This window comes from Marmota marmota, unplaced genomic scaffold (assembly GCF_001458135.2).
Source record: "Marmota marmota marmota unplaced genomic scaffold, marMar, whole genome shotgun sequence".
Lineage (NCBI taxonomy): Eukaryota > Metazoa > Chordata > Mammalia > Rodentia > Sciuridae > Marmota > Marmota marmota.
The window spans coordinates 4984417-5006066 of record NW_026000229.1 but is presented as its reverse complement, the minus strand read 5'-3'; the positions used below and the strand labels follow the sequence as shown (position 1 = coordinate 5006066).

General features: G+C 38.4%; 1 protein-coding gene and 1 pseudogene across 1 annotated transcript in view; both read right to left on the bottom strand.

Annotated features, from left to right (window-relative positions):
• Nucleotides 1–10698, bottom strand: part of Ireb2 (iron responsive element binding protein 2) — a 51545-nt gene extending 40847 nt beyond the window's left edge. Inside the window, exons 1-2 of the mRNA XM_048793202.1 lie at nt 10546–10698; nt 9079–9168 (exon numbers count right to left, since the gene is read on the bottom strand). Coding sequence (XP_048649159.1) covers nt 9079–9168; nt 10546–10564 — 109 coding nt within the window. The 5' untranslated portion in view covers nt 10565–10698. The remainder of the gene's footprint in view (nt 1–9078; nt 9169–10545) is intronic.
• Nucleotides 10699–14654: 3956 nt separating this feature from the next.
• LOC107137562 lies at nt 14655–15386 on the bottom strand (annotated as a pseudogene).
• Nucleotides 15387–21650: the final 6264 nt, after the last annotated feature.

The window sequence follows — 21650 nt, the reverse complement described above, 5'->3', positions numbered from 1 at the left end:
GATCTTCAGATTAATAATTTTTGCCATTTTCCTTTCATTTCCTGAAAGTCAGGGTCGGCTTGTAAAAAGTTGTTAAACAACATGCTAAATGTGAAATGTCAACCCTCACTCTAAACTTTCCCTATTCAGAGCATCAAATGAAGACTTCACTGGGTCTTATAGTGGCTTTCTGATTTTGGTAGTCCATTCAAGAAGGGAGTTTGAAAGTTGTTGTATACTATTAAGGATTGTCTGCCCATGTCCTGCCTGAAATACCATGATTGTTTATGAAAAGTATCTTTAATAAAGCTGGATACAGTTTGGCTTGGGGAAAAAAAAAAAATCACCCTGAAGAAAACGGAGCTTAAGAAACCAACACGAATGAAGACACTAAGAATGTTGCTCTGTATGAGTAATAAACCATACATGTCTTTTGATGCAGTAGTTGCATGCCTTCTGTCAAAATCAATGAAACTGTCAGGCTAACCTATTAACTTCTAAGGAAGATAAAATGTTAGAACCTTTACAGTTTCTCACACTTTGTGGAAGCTCTGTTTTGGGTTCCACCTGATATTTAAATGTAGAAGCTCCTTAGAGTTCATATCTAGACTCAATTCTCACTCTATACTGTCTTCCCTAAGGATACTACTTCTATGGCTTCAAATATATCTATCTGTTCACCAATAATTCAAAAATACTTTTCTGCAGTTTAGGTCAGTCTTCTGAGCTCCAAAACCACCTATCTAATTGCCTCCTGATTATCTATTGATATATTACCAAATTCACTAGTATCTAAGCGAAACTCAGTGATTTCCCTCTTTCCCTGCCCCTTATTAGCACCTCCTCTTGTGCTTTTTAACTCAGTAAATAGCACCACCATCCATCCAGAAGCTAACGCCAAGACAGGCATTATCCTTGACATCTCTCTCACCCATCTTTTTAATTTATCTACTTCTATCACCACTACCATAGTTGAAATCCCCAATATATCTTTTCTTCTAAGTTCTCTAGGTTACCTTTACACCCTCAAGCTTGCCATACACAAGTAAAATAAAGGCATTCTGTCCATCTCTAACAACAACAACAACAACAACAAAAAAACAACATTGATTTGGGAGACTGAGGTAAGCATATCATAATTTTGAGGGTGGCCTAGGTAACTTAATGAGACTTTATCTCAAGCCATGTGGGAACCAGGATGCTGGTAACTTAAATTGGGAAAGTATGATAATTTGTGTTATCACTCTTCTGAAATGAGCTGATGATAACAGTTATCCCTGTGAACAATATATTTTTAAAATATTTATTTTTAATTGTAGTTGGACCCAATATCTTTATTTTAATGTGGTGCTGAGGATTGAACCCAGGGCCTTGCACATGCTAGGCGAGCACTCTACTGCTGAGCCACAACCTCAGCTCCCTTGAACGATAATTTAGTGGAAGATTCAACAGGTGATTCAGGCTCTGAAAAATAAAATGTTGAAATCTGCTATTTTTTAAAAAAATATTTTTAGTTATCAATGGACCTTTATTTATTTGCTTATTTATATGTGGTGCTGGGAATTGAACCCAGTGCCTCACACGTATGAGGCAAATGCTCTACCTCTGAGCTACAACTCCAGCCCCAAGGTCTGCTATTTCATATGGGAGGCAGTTGACATGAAGGACATACAGAGGGGCTCCTAAGATCATAGGCCCCACTCTTTAAGGATAAATGGCTACTATCGAGAGTAAGCAATACATGGGGCTGGGGTTGTGGCTCAGTAAGCAGAGTGCTTGCCCAGCACATGTGAGGCACTGGGTCTGACCCTTAGTAACACATCACAAATAAAATAAAGGCATTCTGTCCATCTACAACTACAAAAAAAATTTAAAAATCACAGTACAGAGGTGACAAAATATTGGCTGAACATTTCGTTTGCATAGCTTTAACATTTTAAAATCTAAAATGCCAATATTTAAAAGACATTTTTTTGCTTTTACATAAAAATCCAAACTTCTGGCTTAATTTAAAAATTGGAAAATTGTACAATGGTGATCTCAAACTTCCACTGAAACTCAGTAGCATCCCTTTTTTAGAAGGTATGTGCTCTCCTGTTGACCACAATTCCCAGCAGGACCATTTCACTTGTTTATGCTGCCTCTGGTTCCTATAAACATGAGTTTGCAATCACCAGTATAACAGGTTTTTACAAGCATAGGCTTTGAAATCACAGATTTTTGTTCATGTTCTCTGCCACCATATGGTGGCAAAAGCCTTCAAGAAATAGTGTTATCTTTTAGAGTACAAACTGAGACCTTGGCCATGTGGATAAGAGAACTGAAAGAATTGGATACATTAAATACTCATTAAATTCTAGCAGTTTTATTACTGCTACTAAGCTGGGAAACAGAATGGTATTGAGGGGAAAAGTGTTGGTCTTGAAATCAAAAGGTTTCCTCACTTAGAAGAAATCACTCATGGAAAATATAGGTTATTAAAAACTGAGCCAAGTGCGGTGCCACACACCTGTAATCCCAGCAGCTCAGGAGGCTGAGGCAGGAGGATCATGAGTTCAAAGCCAGCCTCAGCAAAAGCAAATGGCTAAGCAACTCAGTGAGGACTCTGTCTCTAAATCAAATACAAAATAGGGCTGGGGATGTGGTTCAGAAGTAGGGTGCACTCCTAGAATGCATGAGGCCCTGGGTTCAATTCACCAATAGCACACAATAAAAGCAGCAAGGGCTAAGAAGTAGGCTTTTGGAGGAAGTTGGAAACACTCAAAAGACTGGAGTCACGCTCTGCACCTGCCAAAGGCCTTCAAGAAATAGTGGTATCTTTTAGAGTTCAGACTGAGAAAGGCTGGTGGCTAGGACAAGAACTAGATGGAATAGGCATAGGATAAACCTAGAAAACCTTATTCAAGGTCAAGGTCCAGAAGAAAAGATGAGAAAACTGTTAGAAAGTCTTGTAGTCCCACCAGACCTTGCAGCAGTGTTAACTCACTCCTTTGTCTGACTAGAATCAAGGTACTGTTTCTAAGTTGAACTGGGCTAGATGGATTAACTTCCAATAAGCTCTGAAACTGGTGTCTCTGATAATTTATTTAATATATTACCAGTTATTAATTATTAATATATTACCAGTGATAGTTTAAGAAGGTAGTAGAAAAACATATTTCATGCTTAAGAGTTTTTGCTTACTAAGGCTTATAAAACAAGAAAAGTAATCTCACTTTATTGATGAAGGTGCAGAAACACATTCTCTTCTCATTCATTACTGATGACATATAAACCAGCATCACTAAATAACACAACAGATATACATCCTATTGCCTTTTCAAACTGCTATTGTGAAAGGGACAGTCCTCAGTGTCCTGTCGTCTGTCTCCTTGGCTACCACTGAAGTAAAAGCCAATACCACGGCAAGTCAATAACCAAAAGCCTCATATGAAACGTCATACACTAGACAACTAGATTCATCTCTCATGATTTGTAATGAGGATAGACTGAACCAGAAAGATGTTAAGAGCAAAGTCCAATGAGAAACTCATTTGGAGCCTTGGCAGAGGGCAGAAATCTAAAGTCCCTGAGAGAAAAAATAAAGAGCTAACTCAATTCTGGTCCTTTCTTAAGATAGCCACTTTCATTGGCCTGGGAGGTCTGTATCATCACAATCATTCTTCACTTGAGTTAGTGGGTATCTCTTCTTCACAATCAAAAAGCAGACAGACTCTTGGGCAAAATATGCTATTGGTGAGTGTATGGTTGTACATGATATATAGAATACTGTTAGGAAAAGGTAATGCTTAGAAAGTTACATACTATGTAAACACATTATAATTAAATTGTTTCATTGCTTAACCAACCCACAGCCCTTTCCAGAGCCCAACAGAAAAGATCAGAAAACAGGACTTGTGTCCCTTCCATCCAGCGTTGGACCACAACAGAAACCAACCAAATCTAATCAATATAGGTTAAAACAACAGGCAAAAATGACACCTACAGGTACATTCTTAACTGGTTGATAAACTAGTCATAACGAAGAATGAATGGTCAGGAGTGGTCATACTGGGAATTAATATCAAAGTAAGTAAACTGAGCTACGGAGACAGAAGATTAGGGTAGAAGTAAAAAAGACACAGGGATAAAGACACCAGATAGTCTTCAAGTGACAAACAGAACAATAGCCTCTGACTCAGAAATTCTGATCCTGAAGAAGCCTGTTTTCTTTTGTTGTCTTTGGATGTCTGGAAACTGCAGCATCTTTTTTACTTGAGTGTTTGCTTCTTATATCCAGGGTAAAGACTGGAATAGAAAGTATTGTAAAGGTAAAAAAATAAAAGTGTGATGGGGGATGTAAGGAAGAGCACACTTCTAATCTAAGAATCCTATATCTTCTATATAATAATAAACTTGCCCCCCAAAATAAAAATATTAGGGGATGAGGATATGTGCATGTACATCACACTATTATTTATATGCGCGTGCGCGCGTGCGCGCGCGCGCGCACACACACACACACACACATCAACACAGACATATATTAGTCTTATTTATAAATAGAGAAAAGTAGGAAACAATCTCAACATTCAAAATTCTGTTAACCTAATCATGATGTATTCATACTGGCAAGATTATGCAGCCATTAGAAGCTATACACAGAAGTACAGATATCCTCTTCTACCTGAACCATGCTCCCTGACTCAGAAACCAAATAGAGATAGCATGGGATAGTTGTTTTCAATAACCTGGAAAGATGTTTGTGATGTTAGGCTTTTTCATTAAAAGTAGCACTTAAATATGTTTGTATATACACACTTTCCATTCTGTCTGTAATGTTCACTTCTTTTTTTCGACTCTTATAAACAATAAAAACTCGAAAATATTAAATGCAGATTTTCAAAGATTACAGGGTATGATATGGATGCCAAGTCCTGACTCTATTTTAGGACTGAGGGGTATTGTGATTAAGAAAGCAAGCAGTCGGGAAGGAAAAAAGAAAGGGTAAATGAGATGACCTAAGATTATGAAGGAGGGGACCTGGGGCTTTATACCAGCTAAAAGTCTTACTGCCCAGTAACAGTCACTCTCTAAAATTAACATTTTATTCTAGCCAATCTCTCCAATGTCTTCCCCCTAACATATTCACTCATTTTCCTATAATGCATTCATTCTAATTCTCTATGGTTGACTATCCTTCATCATGCCTTTGTTCAATAGCAATTCCACTCTCAGTTCCTTCAAAAAGCAGACTATTCTAGACAACAGGGATTGCTCCCTGCCTTGAAAATAGGAACACTGTCAAATTCAGGGGTCTAACTAAGAGTCATTCAAAAATCTCTACACTTCTAGTTATGCACTGGAGTGCCAAATAGGCAGCTCCAAGAGCATAAAAAAGGCACTTCCCCATGAGGGAAATCACACAAGATTAAAATGTAATCAATGTCTATGACGTGACCCCTTCCATACCTTAAATATAAATCTGGAGGCAAAAGAATAAAATGGCAGCACAAAAAGCAGAAATCAAATGACTTGTGTTGTATTCTGTCTAAAGACAGATTAAGAAAGGGCAATTGGGGGCTGGAGTCATACCACAAGTGGTAGAGCACTTGCCTAGTATGTGTGAGGCATTGAGTTCAATTCTCAGCACCACATATAAATAAATGAAATAAAGGTCCACTGACAACTAAAAAAATATTTTTAAAGAAATTAATTTAAAAAAGAAAAGGAAAAAAAAAGGGCAGTCAGGTGGTGCTTACCTATAATTCCAGCAATTTGGGAGGCTGAGGGCTGAGGAAGGATGATGCTAAGTTCAAGGCCAGCCTAATCAACTTAGCAAGAGACCCTGTCTCAAAACTAAAAGAGGCTGCGAGTATAGCTCAGTAGCAGAGCATCCCTGGATCCAATCCCCAGTTCTGGGGGTGGGGGTTGGGGATAAGAAAAGGTATTATGTTAGTGAGGCAAATAATACCTCACTTACCACTCATTCTTGACCACTTCTCCCTTTGTGAATCATAAAAGTATAAGCTAAAACACTCTACCACTCACTGTGTGTACACATATATATTTGGCAATACTGGGGATTAAACCCAGGGCCTTGCACATGCTAGGCAAGTATTCTCTACCACTGAGGTACATCCCCCACTCCAATTCAGCTTTCTTGAAGCTAAGAGTGGTCACTGACATTTTGGTGAAACAGATAAAAGCCCCTGAGGAGGGATTTCCTTTCTATTTTGCCATTCCAGGTGCCTGGAATATGAACATAATGTCTGGAGGTGCAACAGCTATTCTGTAACCAAAAAATGACAGGAAAATGGAAAGTAGAACCCTAGATCCTTGCAGGGAACATGCTACACAGTCCAATCTGCCCATCTCCAGACTTCTGGTATGTCAGAAAAACTCCTATTTGGTTTTTTTTGGCTTTCTCCTTCCTTTTTTTTCCCACCAGCAATTGAACCCAGGGGCACTTTACCACTTAAGACAAACTGGCTTGGAATCCTCCCACCTCAGCCTCCCAAGTTGCTGGGATTACAGACATGCGCCACCACACCTGGCACAAACTCCTATTTGTTAATGTCACTTGCACAGCAGGTTTTCATTTCTGTGAAGCTGTGGGCATTCCTACATGGAACTTAGAACAGTGGTTCTCAACTATCTTTCTTCCTCAACAAATATGAAGGACAGAAAACATACCCTTCACTAAGTTACTCATTATAGCTCTGATTCTCAACTTGGCAGACATCAGAAGTTTGAAAAAGGGCAGAGAATACGGTGACCCTGAATCTTGGTGACTACCAAAGCAATATCTTCCTATTATAAGCACATGTCTGTGAAACCAATCTGGTCCCTCTAAACAAGCAATAAGGATTTTTTGTGCTGATGCTAAGCAAAAGACTTCTCACCCAAGAAGCTGTTTTTCTTTCCAAAGTCAATTCTTCTTTCAAATTTTATTTCCTCTAAGTAATGACTAAGAAATCACTTAAGTAACTATTAATAAACCTCTGCTAACAACTACTCTACAAAAAAAAATGGATACTGATTTCACAGAAATAAAAACCAAGTTTGCTTCAGAAGCATTTATATTATATTTATCATGGTTATAATAAAAACTCTGGTAACTCTGGGATTACATTATATATAGATGGCTCATGTACAATTATATACAGGTGCCCATGAGAGAACATTTCCCACGAGAGACCATTTAATGTTTATCTTATTAATCAATCCCTTTCAGTGCATTTTACTATTGTTTTATATTCCCTACATTTGAGAAATACAGGCTGTCTTCAAGTGGGCACGTTTCCACAAACCAGCCACAGAAACTATTCCTACTCAATTTTAAAGGCACTTTTATATATATTCTATTATGCTGTAAAATTTGGATTAAAAAAAATTTCCAGATAAGAATCACTAGATATTTTTGAGAAGAAGATAAAAGACGTTTCCCGTGTAAAATCAATTAAGGTTTTTTAAAACTGATGTAGGCTAGATGCTCTGGTGCACACCTGTAATTCCAGCAACTCAGAAGGCTGAGGCAGGAGGGTCACAATTTCAAGGCCAACCTCAGTAACTTAGGGATACCCTGACTCAAAAAAAAAAAAATCTAAAAGGGCTGAAGATGCAACTCAGTGGTAAAGCACATTTGGGCTCATACCTGTATTGAAAAACAAANCAAAAAAAAAAAAAAAAAAAAATACTGGAGTCAGTGGTAAAGTGCTCATGTTCAATCCCTGGTACTACAAAAAACAAACTAAGCTAATGCAAACTCTTCATCAGTGAAGGAAAAAAATACATGTAAATGAAAGACACAAGGCACTAAGAAAACAACCAACCTCTCTTAACATATCAATATAAGCTACTACAACTACATATATAAAGTAATTGCTTTCATTTGGGTGAACTATTTATTTTTAAAAGGCAATCTAATTCTAAAACGGATTTTCTAAGATATGCTAAAATATCTAAATCTTTTCATAATGCACAAAAAAGTACTGCACATGGAAGTCTAGAATATTTAAGTTTACCAAAATCTACAGGAAAAACACAAGAACAATCCTCCTTATTAAACAAGAGGGGATGGGCTAGGGATATAGCTCAGTTGGTAGAATGCTTGCCTCACATGCACAAAGCCCTGGGTTTAATCCCCAGCACCGCCCCCCCCCAAAAAAAAAAACAAGAGGGGAATAAACAAGATTAAAGAAAATCTCACTCCAAAACTGACTGTGATAGGTTTGACATTCATCGTCGCATGCATATTTCACTGAAAAGTTCAAAAATAAGGATACAGTAGCACATGCCTATTAATTCCAGCAACTTGGGATGCCAGGGCAGGACAGAGGATTTCAAGTTCAAGGCCAGCCTCAGCAACTTAGTGAGGCACTAAGCAACTTTGTGAGACCCTGTCTCAAAATAAAATTTTAAAAAGGGCTAGAGATGTGGCTCAGTGGTTAAGCACCCCTGAGTTCAATCCCTGGTACCAAAAAAATAAAAATAAATATATATATATATTTTTTTTCACAAATAATAATCACTCTTTCAATGGGTTTTCCCTTCACTGGCTCGGCTGAAAGTCAATATACTCAAGACTTCTACCCACTGAGAGATGGAAGCCAAGTTCATTCTTCTGAGATGCCAGTGAAAGGTTTGACCCCTGATGAAGAGCATGTATATGTCTACCAAGTGTTGATGTACAGGTCAAAATAAAACTATTTCCATACTGGAGAACAACTCAAATTTGTGGGTTCAGTTGATGATTCCTATTGAAAGGATGGCATAAAGAATAACTGGAGGCGCTGTTCACTTGAGAAAGTAAAATATATATTTAATCATTACAGAACATTAATAGGTTTACTAAGTTAAAAAAAAGTTCCTTAGAGTTTCCTTAGAGAAAAATTTTATCACTTTTTTAAATGAGAATATAAGATATGAGCTTATATCACCGTCAAACAAAAGTTGTTCCAAGAGGAATTTTAAAAATTTTTAAATGGTATAAATATGTGTAGGTATACCTGTTTCAACATGGTGGAAATAAATTTAAAATTTCTTCAGCTCAGCTTGACAAATGCACTTTAATTATTAGAAATTAAATAAACCACAAAAAATGTAAATCAACATTACCATACTTGGTGCCTCCAAGTTTAGGTACATTGAAGAACTTCTTACTTGAATTGTCATTTAATGTTTCAATAAGGTACTCAAAGGCATATCCTGGGGGAGATAAAAAACTTTCATTAAACGTAGCTACAAAGTAAAATTACCTGGATATTAGTTTTGCCCAACAGAATCTTCTTCATTGTTCAATAAGGCAGTTATTAGCCACGGGTGGCTACCGCTCACTTGAAATGTGGCTACAGAAGCTGAGAAAATGGAATTTTTAACTTTTAAGTCACACATGGCTAATGTCCACAATACTGGACAGTATAATTTTAAACTATGACTCTTTTTCAAGCAAAATCTGGTAAGATAATTCACTCCTAAAATGTGTTTGAGAATGCCTGGAAAGAATATGAATGACTTACCCGGTTTATAGGCACGTTTTAGAAAGACATGTCCTAAAAATTGTGTAAATTCGAGATAGAACAATTTGAGAACACAACTGCTAGAATTATTTTTTAAAAACTTAAAAATTTTTTATTGCACATTCAACAACTGACAAAACCAAAACAACAACAAAAAAAAACATAAGACATTCTAGGTCTTAAGGATTAAGATAAAACTGAACAACAAAACACTGAGGTAAACTAGCATATTCTCCCTAACGGTCCTTCTGGTTTGGCTGCAATTTAAGCTGAACCTCATGGTCAAAGACCTATAAACCTCACTGGTATATGCCCCAGGTCCAAATGTTCTCCAGGGAAATGGCAGGGAGGCAGCCTTGAGGTTGAAAAGAACCTTTAGATCTTTTTATGAAGACACTGCAGTGGGTGGGTAGGACCCTCAACACAGTTAGGGCCACCGTCCAAAATGAAGAGACATAAGCACAGCCCACTTTCAGAATGGCTCGTGTTTTCCTCTTTTTGTAGAGGGAGGTGGACGTGGGAAGAAATTCATAGCTGCAATCAATGATCAGAAAACAGGCTGACTACGGTTCAGCCTTGACTGCGCCTAATTCTGCTTCCAGAGACAAGAGGAAAGAGCTCGAGGCTGGGCAGTGGGCTAGACAACAAGATAGGTGGACCCAAACAAGGAGACAAGGACCCCCACCCCCATTTCTCACAACTGGGGGGCGGGTAGGGGAAGATGGTGGGCCTCTCTCTCCCTGCACCTAGTGTCACTAACTAGGGCTAGGAGGCCGCAGGCACAAAGCGGCGACCACCGGGATGAGGTAGGTGCGGGTCACAGCCGGAGGCCAGGCCTATGGCCCGACTGAGAACCCGCTAAGAGAGTGGGGGCGGGGAGGCCTGCCTTCCGCGGCCTCCGCGCAGAGCGCGGCCCAGCAGACAGGCCCCGAGGGGAGCACGAACTGAGAGCCCTGAGGGCTCCGGGCGCCGGCCGGGCGACTCTAGGCGAGAGAATCAAGGAACACGGCGCCCGGGCAGTGCGTGTCTCCAGCAGCTAGACCCAAGTCGGCGGCCCGAAACTGACCTGCACTTGGGGCGTCCATCGCCGGAGACCATATTATCCCTGCGGGGAGGGGGCCGGCGGGGGAAGGAGGGGGAGGCCGGGCTGGGAAGAGGGGGAGGAAGACAGGCGGACTGGCAAGGGAGGAAGGAAGGAAGCAGTCTCGCGCAAACACCGCGAGAGCCGCAGAGCTGGCTCCGGGTCTGCGCTCGCGGGATTTGCCGCCTTACTCCCGCGAGATCTTCAGCCTAGAAACAAAGAGAAAGGCTGGAGCTTTGCCCGTAGGAGACTTCTTGCGCAGTCGCCGCTGTTCTCGCGAGTGGGGGCGGAGCTCTGGTAGGCAGTAACGTAGGCGTCTCTAGCTGCGCCGGGGTTACCTAGTGTGGCCCCGAGGGTTCGTTTGTGGGTTCTGAAGTCGAGCGGCTTGTGGCTTCCTAAGGGGTGTTTTTGGCAGTGGCTAATGGAAATCGGAACTCCTGGGGAAACAGCGTAATGAGAACCACTTAACATTAAACAGTAATATGAAGATGGCCAGACTGATCCGGCACATAGGAGGCGCTCATATTAAATGAATTTTTCCTTAAGTTCCTGTAGCGTCAACCTCTTCCTTTCCGCCGACTCCAGCAGCGGTGGATCCTTCTAGTCTACCCGTCGATCCCAGCTCTTATAATCCCTGCATTTTACCCTACCTATCTCCTTATCTCCCTGTGGTAGCCAGCTTCCCAGAAAGCCTTGCCTATACTTGCCCTTCTCCCACACTATCCCTCTACAATCTGGCTTTCACTGCCAGAAATGTTTTTGCTCAAGGTCAGTAGTAACTTGACTTGTTAATCTCATTTCTTAATCCTTACTCTACCTTCATTGAAACATGCGTTTTCATCAGTTTCTGTGACTCCAGGCTTTTTTCTCTTCTTTTTCTTACCCATAAAGGTGCTTCGTCTTAGTCCTCTTTGCAGGCCCCATCTTTGGCCCATCCATTAAATATAGTGGACCTTAAATAACTAAGGGTCCTCCCTTGCTCCTTCTGTCACTTCATTTTCCCTGACCTATCTCATTCCCCCTTTCACTTCAATTATTAATATGTTGATGCTTCGTAGCCTACCTGTAACAACCCCATCTCCTAACCCAGAGGTACTTGCAACTGTTGGGTACTTCCAACATTCCACAGGCATCTGGATGCAAAATCTCCAAAACAGAACTCCTCATTTCCCCCTAAAATTAATTATTTCTTTTGTATTGCTGTATCTTTTGTATAGCATTGCTATCCACCCAGTTGCCCAGGCCAGAAACTGGCACATTAACCTGGACACCTTCACCCTTTTCCTTTAATCATTGACCCACATGCTGTCAACCAAGCCCCAATTTCCTCTATTTATTCACGTTTCTAGAGATTTCCCTTGCTACCCACTCAGGTCTAGACAGCTGTGACAATCTTCTCCTCAAAAGACCGTAGCACATTAGTACTCACAATCTCCATTTTCATGATAGACTAAACCTCAGAAGGAACTAAAGGTAATCCTGAAAACTAACTTTCCGTATCCAACTCAGCTACCAAGTGACTGACTATAAAAATGGGAACTCAATTCAAATGGATATACAAGGTCACATGCTTAACTTGGACTTTTGTGATCTGGTATGTCATGCCTATTGTTCATACCTTACACCCTGAACACCTGAACACCTTAAGGCAGAGTGATCTCTATCCCTCTGGAACACCTTATTTGCTGTTCCCTCTTGGAACATTCTGCTGTGCACTATTGGACTAACCCCTACTCATTCTTAAGAAGTTCACCCTCAGTCCATTTATTCCTATAGGAAATCTTCACTAACTACCACCCAGTCTGAGCTGGGAACATGATAAAATGCTTCCCTAGCATTCTTTATTAAAGCACTTAATTGTACTTGATTGTAATTGCCCATTTATTCTATTGCCCATGTCTCAAGTGCTTTTAGCTGCATACAAGAGAGTACCCAACTAACAGTGTTTTAAACAACACAGACCTGTAATTATCTCACATAAGGAAGTCCACAATAGGCAGTTTCATAATTGGTACTGAGATAGATATTTGGGGAACTATATATAGAGAAGTATACTGAGCCTTGAAGGAAGCACCATAAACCTGGCATGTGCCAAATCTTCAGCATCACGTGTAAATAAATAAAAAAATAAAGGTACATCAACATCTAAAATAAAATATTTTAAAAAAACACCTAGGTTCATGCCTTATGTTGGCCCTATGCAGTTGGTTTTTGTTCCTCAGGCTGTGTTCCTCATCTCATAGTTGCAAGATGACTATAGCAGAATGTCATCCTTCCAAAAGCAGGAAAAAAGTGATAAGAAGCCCTCTTTTTATCAGAAAAACATTTTTTTTCCTGAAGATCTTAAACAGATTTCTCATTGACCAGAAATTAGACTGGTATATCTCCACCTTATTAAACCAACACCTCTTCTTTATGACAAATATTTTGTAATGTCTCTTTTACTATCTGGCATGAAATTCACAAGTAATATAGTCTACACACAACAATAAAATAACCAATGCCTTAAATGCAATATAAAGGAGAAGAAAAGAAAAGTAATTCATTAGAAAATAATATATATCATGTAGATGCATAGGTATGTCTGTGTTAGATGACATAAAGGAGTATGTATACTTATAATGAATGAATGTGGACTTACAGAATATAATATTCAACTGAATATAGTCAACATTTTTGTTTACATTTGACATTTCAAAATAAAGACAATGCATACATTATAGCATGCACAATTAGTTATTAAGAATGCATAATGTAATTATATATAGTATATGTACATACAAACCATCAATAGCCAGCTTACATGGAGACTAATAAAAAATGTTGTATTTAATCAAATATTGGAAGTGTTGTAGCTGTGAATGTAATTTTTCTAAAATAGTGAATAACTCTTGGTAATGTTATAGAACAAAATAAGCTGGGTGCTGTGGCACACATCTATAATCCCAGCAGCAAAGGAGGCTGAGGCAGGAGGATCATGAGTTCAAAGCCAGCTTCATCAACATAGCGAAACCCTGTCTCAAAAATAAGAAAGGGCTGGGTGATTTAGTGCATTCCACTATTGTCATGTATGTAAGAAATAAAAATAAATAAATAAATAAGAAAGAAAGGGCTGGGGATATGGCTCAGTGGTTAAGCTCCTCTGGGTTCAATCCCTGGTACCAAAACAAACAGACAAAAACCCAGAAGAAAATAAAATACAACCTTCTCGCTTTTTCCAGAGTAGTTGTATCTATCTCTGGAAAATTATTAAAACCACAAACAAGTAGTTTAGTTTTTATTTGTAAATGGGGTTAAGTTTTAGTCTCATATAAACAATTCTGTTGTTTTTTATATGCTTATGTGTGTGTTTACCTACCTGAATATCTGACAGATGTTCAATGGGGGATCTTATCTGTTTCTTTGCTGTACAATTTCTGTCTTATAAAATATAGACAATCTAATAACAATCATTAAATGCCAAAAATGTCCTCACGATGACAACCAAAATCACCCTACCATTTTCCCCAAATCCTGCTTACATTGAGAAACACTGAAACTTAGATCAATTATGATGTGTCCCCTATGGCTGGACTCATTGCTTGCATAAAAAAAAAAAAAATGTATTGAGATTTAATTCTTATTTTAACTGAGAGTGAATACTCAAAACTTCACCCAAATTACTCGTTTCTTAAAATCATTTTTTCTTAATTGAATCTGTTTATCTGAAGAAAACCAACACATTGAACAAGTTATAATATATAGTCCCTGGCTTACATGGAATTATGACTGCTTTCAACAATTACTGGAGTCTTTTCAAAGAAAGTCTAAACTGCATTTGATTATGTAACAAACTGAAGACAACCACAAAATTGGCATTTTTAAAGTAGTCCATATACCCAGTACTAAAGGTAATCCTGCAAACTAACTTATTTTTTCTAACTCTTCCCTAAATAATTCCATCAACATTTTTGTTTACATTTGACATTTCAAAATAAAGACAATGCATACATTATAGCATGCACAATTAGTTATTAAGAATGCAAATGTATGTATATATAGTATATGTACATACAAGCAGTATAGCAAAACATTAAAAGTTCCCAGTACTCATCCTAAGAATTAGGCATTCTTCTTTGATTTTTTTTCTTCTCTGTTTCTTCCTTTCCCTTTTCTGTTTAAGTTACTTGTAATTCAATTTCTTTAACACTAAACATTGATTTCTTATTATAGCCAGTTCAATGTTTTTTCCACCAGACTAGACAACTTTTAGCAAAACTCTTATTGCTGATTTGATAACTTAATTGTCATTTCCTATAGCATCTTCTGTGTGATTCTTTTCTAGAAATTCTGGGACCGTTTTAGCACTTGGGCCTATTGCATTTACTTTCTATGCATTGTAAGTACCAGAGGGATCTGTCTGATATAATCTTAGGATACCATCATTATCAAAACCTACAATTAAGGCAGAGATATTAAAAGGCTTTTTTCTATTGGTCTGAGTATATTTCTGCTTTAAAGTTGCTATGAAGCGAGTTATATATTATTCTACAGTGACAGGGTCCTCAATTGTAAGCTTATGGCTCTGGCACTCAACCCGGGCTCTGTTTATTACAACTCTACCATCAGCAGTCAGTCCTCCAAAAGCCATGCAGATGTGATCATCAAGCGCAGTTCTTTTAAGCTGGGCAACATTTTTTTTTTCCTACTCCAAGCACATCTATATTGATGCTTTGAATTCCAACCACAGTGGATTATTTCTTCACTGCTTCCTGGGCATATTCCATCTGGAAAAGTTGTCCATCTGGAGAGAAGACAGTGATTGCCTTGTTGTACTGAGATACCATCCATAGGACTAATATTCCAGCGAGCCTAAGATTCTACTGGAGCTGAAGCTGGCTGGGAATGGCTTATAATACCATATGATAACACCCAGAAACCTTAATTCTTATACCATAAAATTCACCCGATTTAATCCTATTTATTTTGTAATACTTGCATGCAGTTTATGAAATAATAAAGGCCCCATATATTCACCACCCAGTTTTCCTTTGTGTAACATAGTACAACATCCAAATAAGGAAACTGACATTGATATAATCCTTCCACCTATTCCGACTTCAGCAGTTTTATATGCATTCCTTTGTAGCACACACTCACATTTAGTTCATCTGCATAGACTGACCTCCACCACAGCAAGACTCAGAACATTTCCAAGGATCATTCATGTTGCCTTTTTATAACCAATAAAATCTACTTTCCTCCTAGGCTGCCACTTCCTTATCTCCTACTCTCCACCTTAATCTGTTCTCCATTTTAATACACAAACAGAATCATATGGTATGTTTTCATAACACATTTTTTTCAATTTACATTCCCAGTGAGATTTTTTTTTAATCCCATTTTTAGATCAGTGTCCTGGGCAATGCCCAGGCTGGTTCATCTTTTCTTTTTTAATTAACATTTTTATTTTGGAAAATTTCAAAGGTACAGAAAAATCACAAGATAATTATAACAATCTCTCTTCTATACCCAGATTTATTTATTTACTGTTAGCATTTTATCACATTTGCTTTATCTCTCCCTATAGATTATATATAGCACAGCAAGGTCCTCATTAGTTCTTTTTCTAAATTTTTTTGAAGGAAATGTTAACGATTATGACCTTTCAACCCTACTTCATGGTATATCTCCTAACATCGGGACAGTCTCTTAAATAATCACAGTACAATAATCAAATTCAGGAAACTTAACATTGATACAATACAATTTATATTCATATTTCATTAATTCAAATCATCAGATCTTATGAATTTGAATAATCTCTACTCAAACACTGATATGATTTAAAAGTTTATGTTCAAATTTTGCCAGTTGTCCCAATATCACTTTTTCCTAGAAACTTTTTTCCCACCCTAGAACCCAATCCAGAATCTAGCATTGCATTTAGATGTCATATCTATTGAGTCTGCTATAACTGGAACATTTCCTGCTTTTAATTTGATACACAGTATTGACATTTTTGAAGCATAATGGCCATTTCCTTTGCAAAAATGTCCTTCAATTTGGGCATGCCTAAATATTTCTTCATACTTAAACTTACACTACACATTTTTGGCAGGAATGCTACATAAGTGATATTTTGTTCTTTTTATTGCACAATATCAGGAGGCACCTGATTTTACTTATTTCTCTTTTTAGTAACTGGGTCATTTCTTAACCTAAATCTAGAGCAGGATTTTAATTCAGGTCTTCAGGACTCTAGAGTCATGTTTTACCTATCCACAGCTCTACATTTAGATGTGGTCTCAGGTATTACAAGGTGTGTAGTTGGAGGCTCCCACTACCTTTGGACTCCTAGTATGATCTCTCAGTAGCTAATCCCTAAATCCTGCTATGTTCTACCAAGATACGTTTTAGTTCTCACTGAGAAAGCCTGTTTAGTTATTGATGGTTCAAAAATTAATGTCACATCTTAAAAAATCAAAACCACGATAAACAAGAATGCCTGTCCACTCTATGGCTTACCTTTGAAGCCACTGATGCGCCTGATCATGGGGTAACATGAGAGCATTGGCCACCAGCCCTTAGCATATGAAATCAAAGGGAACCATTATACATCCAAAGCAGGTAACTGTATGTTCTGCACATCTAGTCAAGAGAAATACAGATAGAAATTTTTGTCTTTTCACCAATAAGAGTAGACAAAACATTAGAAAGTCACTTAAATCTCTACTACCAGGAGGTAGTTACAAATGTTGATGTAATCTCGGCATGGTGGTACATGCCTTTAATACCAGTTACTCTCTGGAGGCTGAGGCAGGAGGATTGCAAGTTCAAAGCCAGCCTCAGCAATATAGCGAGGCCAAAAGCAACTTAGCAAGACTCTGTTTCAAAATAAAAAGGGCTGGGGATGTGGCTCAGTGGTTAAGAGTCCTTGGGTTTAATCCCTGATTCAAAAAAAAAAAAAAAGTTTATGTAGACATATAGTGCAGAACACTGTCCTCAGAACTGTGTTAAGATAGAAAATAAATAGAAAAAGCCTTATTCCTTTCTTCTTCTTCTTCTTCTTCTTATTATTATTATTATTATTATTACTATTATTATTATTATTACTGCACTGGGGATTGAATGCAGGGTGCTTTACCACTGAGCTATAGCTCCATTCTTTCTATTTTCAATTTTGAGCCAAGGTCTCACTAAATTGCTGAGAGTCTTGCTAAAGTGCTTTAATCCCAAATCACTGGGATTAAAGGCATAGGCTATCACGCTTGGCCGTTATTGCTCTTTCTAAGGGAAAGGATGGAAATACCATCAGTAAAATGATATAGGAACATAAATTTCACAAATACTGTTGTGCATTGAATTGTACCCCCCTCCCCATTCATGTTTTAAAGTCCTAACTTCTCAGGATCTGTGTATATGACCTTATTTGGAAATAAGGTGATTAGTTAAGATGAGGTCATACTGGAGTAGTCTGGTCCTAATCTGATGACTGGTTCCTTATGAGAAAACAGGCACATAGACACAGAGGGAGGTAGCCACGTGAAGAAACAAAACACAGAGAGAACACCATGATCCTGAAGGCAGAAATTGGGGTAATGCCTCTACAAGCCAAGGAGAGAGGCCTGGAACAATCCTTCCCACAGCCCTCGGAGGAACCAACCCTGCCAATACCGTAATTTCTGGCTTGCAGCCTCTAGAACTGTGAGACGGTAAATTTTTGTTTATGTTACCCAGTTTGTAGTATTTTGTTATGGCAGCTCCAGGTTACCAATACAAACACCTTCTGGGAACATGTAAGGTAGAGCAGAGAGAGTAAGGGGGAGCAGTCAGGAGACCTGGATCAATGACAGCTCAGCCCCAAATTTGCCGTGTGGCCATGACCAAATGCATGAATGGATCAGGCTTCTGCTGTGAAATTACTCAGTGGAAGTAAATCTTGTAAGTTCAGGAATGATTTTATATAGTCTATGATTGCATATTTCTATTTTTCAAGCATATTCCTTTTCTCCATCCCTCTCATCAGAGATGATTATGGCATCCTATCAAATTAGAATTCCCAAATGTCTCTTGGTTTCATCTCCTTTACTGATGCCTTAATTTAAGTTCTGGTCATTTCCCACCTGAACCACCATATTCAATTAAACCCTATTAAATTTGGTGATTTAAAAAATGGTGATTGTATGTTCTTCAATGTAACATTCATTTCCTAATTGATCTCCCTCTTCCTGCTTGCCTACCTCTCACCATTGCTCTAATCACCCTTTACAACCTCACCAGGATATTCTTTCTCAAAGGCAAATCTGATCATGTTTGCTTAAAATCCTTCAAAGTCTCCCGACATTGCCTTCAAAGAAATCAGACTTCTCAGCTCAGCATCTGAGGCCTATTTGGGACTGAACTTTGCCTATCCTTCATTCTTTTTTGAAATAAACCTCATTCCTACCCAATACTGGACCCAAACAGAATAAGCTTCGCACTGCCTCAAGCTTCACGTTCACTAGCTAACTCCTGGCTGTCACTGGGAAACAGCAGCTCTTTTTGTTGTTGTTGTTACTAGGGATTGAACCCAAGGGTGCTTAACCACTGAGCCATATCCCCAGTCCTTTTAGAAAATTATTTATTTAGGTATTGGGGATTGAACCCAGGAGCACTTTATATCCCTAACCCTTTGCCTTTTTTATTTTGAGGTAGTGTCTTGCTAAATTGCTGAGGCTGGCTTTGAACTTGTGATCCTCCTGCCTCAGGCTTCCGCGTGGCTGGGGTTACAGGCATGTACCACTACGCCCAGTCAACAGCAGCTCCTCTTGATATAATTTTGCTGCTCTCCTCCTTTCCCCACACCCAACCCTGGGCTCCCTCTTCCTTCCCTTCAAAGCCACCTAGGCTTCCACTTTCCTCTTATAACACTTAGTGCATTGTGCTGTAATTCCTGATTTTTCTGTTCATTCACTAAACTGAGAGCTCCCTGAACACAAGCACTAAGTTTTCACTTACCTCCCTATCTCCTAGCACAAGTCCTAGCATATGGCAGTTGGCATACTCCAGAAAGTCTTGTTAAATCAATGAATGGATGAGTGAATGAATTAAAACAAACAAACAAAAAAAACGTAATCCCGCATGCAAGAATTTCCAGATCTATATAATAGGCAAATTAGATATAAACTATTTTAATTATGAAATAATTCATCTTTCAGAAATAATTTTCTACAGCTGGATACAGTGGCATATGTCTATAATCCCAGCTTCTCAGAAGGCTGAAGCAGGAGGATCACAAGTTCAAGGTAACTTAGTGAAATCTTGTCTCAAATTTTAAAATAAAAAGAGCCAAGTATATAGCTCAGTGGTAGAGTGCTACTAAATTCAACCTATAGAACTGCAAAAAAGTAAAAACAAGTTAAAAATAACTTTCTACAGGAATTCTATAAATAGCAAGGTATCCTTGAAAACATGTCTTGAATTTAAAAATTCAATTGATGAAAACTTGACCCCTGTCAAGTGGCTGGGTTGGACACTTTGCTTGGTTCAACCACCAAACCTACATACCAGAACAGTGAGAAGAATGAGATCTGTCCTTCAGGAACTCATAAAAATATGTTAGTATAAGTGGTAATAAAAATAATAATAGCTAACACCTGCTGAACTTTTGTTAAATGAGATAATATTATGCAAAACACTTAAATCCTCAAAGCTGTATTATACCAGTTAGGATGCTTTCACCTCCAAATTAAAAAAAAAATGAATGCAACTCCAACTGGCTTAAATACATGCCACTGATGTTACCAACCAAGGTACAGTCAGCCCTCGTTGAATTGAAAATATTTGAGGAAAAAATGCTTCTGTACTCAACATGAACAGGCTTTTTTTTTTTTTTTCCTTTTTCTTTTAATTATTCCCTGGTCAGGATCTTTGTGAATATTTGATATCAAATTTCCTGTGTCTTCTGCCCAAATACTCTCAATTTTCTTTGGGCAATTCAACCCTTCTCTAATTCCCATTCACTGGACCACCATTGGACCAGTAATTGGTTCAGGAATTGGAGTAATAATTTACTTAGAAGCAACAAATCATGACAAAACTTTCTGGAGCTTCTAAGAAAGGGAAGCTTTCCTTTCTCCTCTGCATATAATAGGAGTGAGGTTTTGACATCTAGAACTGCTGCAGCCATGTTGCACCACAGCAGTGAGTCTGGAGTCCACTTTGTGGTAACTGAGAATAAAGCCAAGACTGTCGACAACAGAGACAAGGCAGAGAAATGCTGGATTCTTGGTGTCATTCTTTTCGCTTCCGAATGAAGCCGGGCTGTTCTCTACTAGAACTTGTTCTTGTTATGAGAGCCAATAAATCCCCCTTATAGTGTTAAATAAAATTTATAGGATGCCATTGGCTTGGGCTCTGTGCCAGGCCAAACAGACCAAATCAAAATGGAGTTACTCATGCTGATGTTTCCACACCATCAAGCCAAAACCAATCTTTCTGACCTTCCAAGAAATCAGGAGAGAGAGAGAGAGAGAGAGAGAGAGAGAGAGATGATAGCCAAATCCCCAAACTGCCATTTTTGGTTATCATGATAAGGAAGCCCTGATGCTTTAATTTTACAAAGAAAGCAGTTCTGAAACAACCAATCCACACTTTGCTCTCTGTTTTTGCTTTCTTCAGCCCTTTTGTGCCTATAAAGCCTAGTTCATCTGCTCAGCTCATCAAAACACTCAGTCTATTTTTTTTTTTGAGAGAGAGAGAGAGAGAGAGAGAGAGAATTTTTTAATATTTATTTTTTTAGTTTTCGGTGGACACAATATCTTTATTTTTATGTGGGGATGAGGATCGAACCCAGCGCCCCGCACATGCCAGGCCAGCACGTTACCTCTTGAGCCACATCCCCTGCCCCACTCAATCTATTTTAAAGAATGAGCTATTGCCCAATTTTAGAATCACAAATAAGGCCAATTAGATCTTTAAATGTGTTGCAATTTTGTGTTTTGACAATAGTTTAAGTCATCTTATGCTTTTGCAATTTTTTTAATCAAAAGAATCTAACTGATATTGCTATCTACTAGCTATGCAATTTGGGGCAAATTAACTCTCTGAGCTGCAGTTTCCTTCAACTG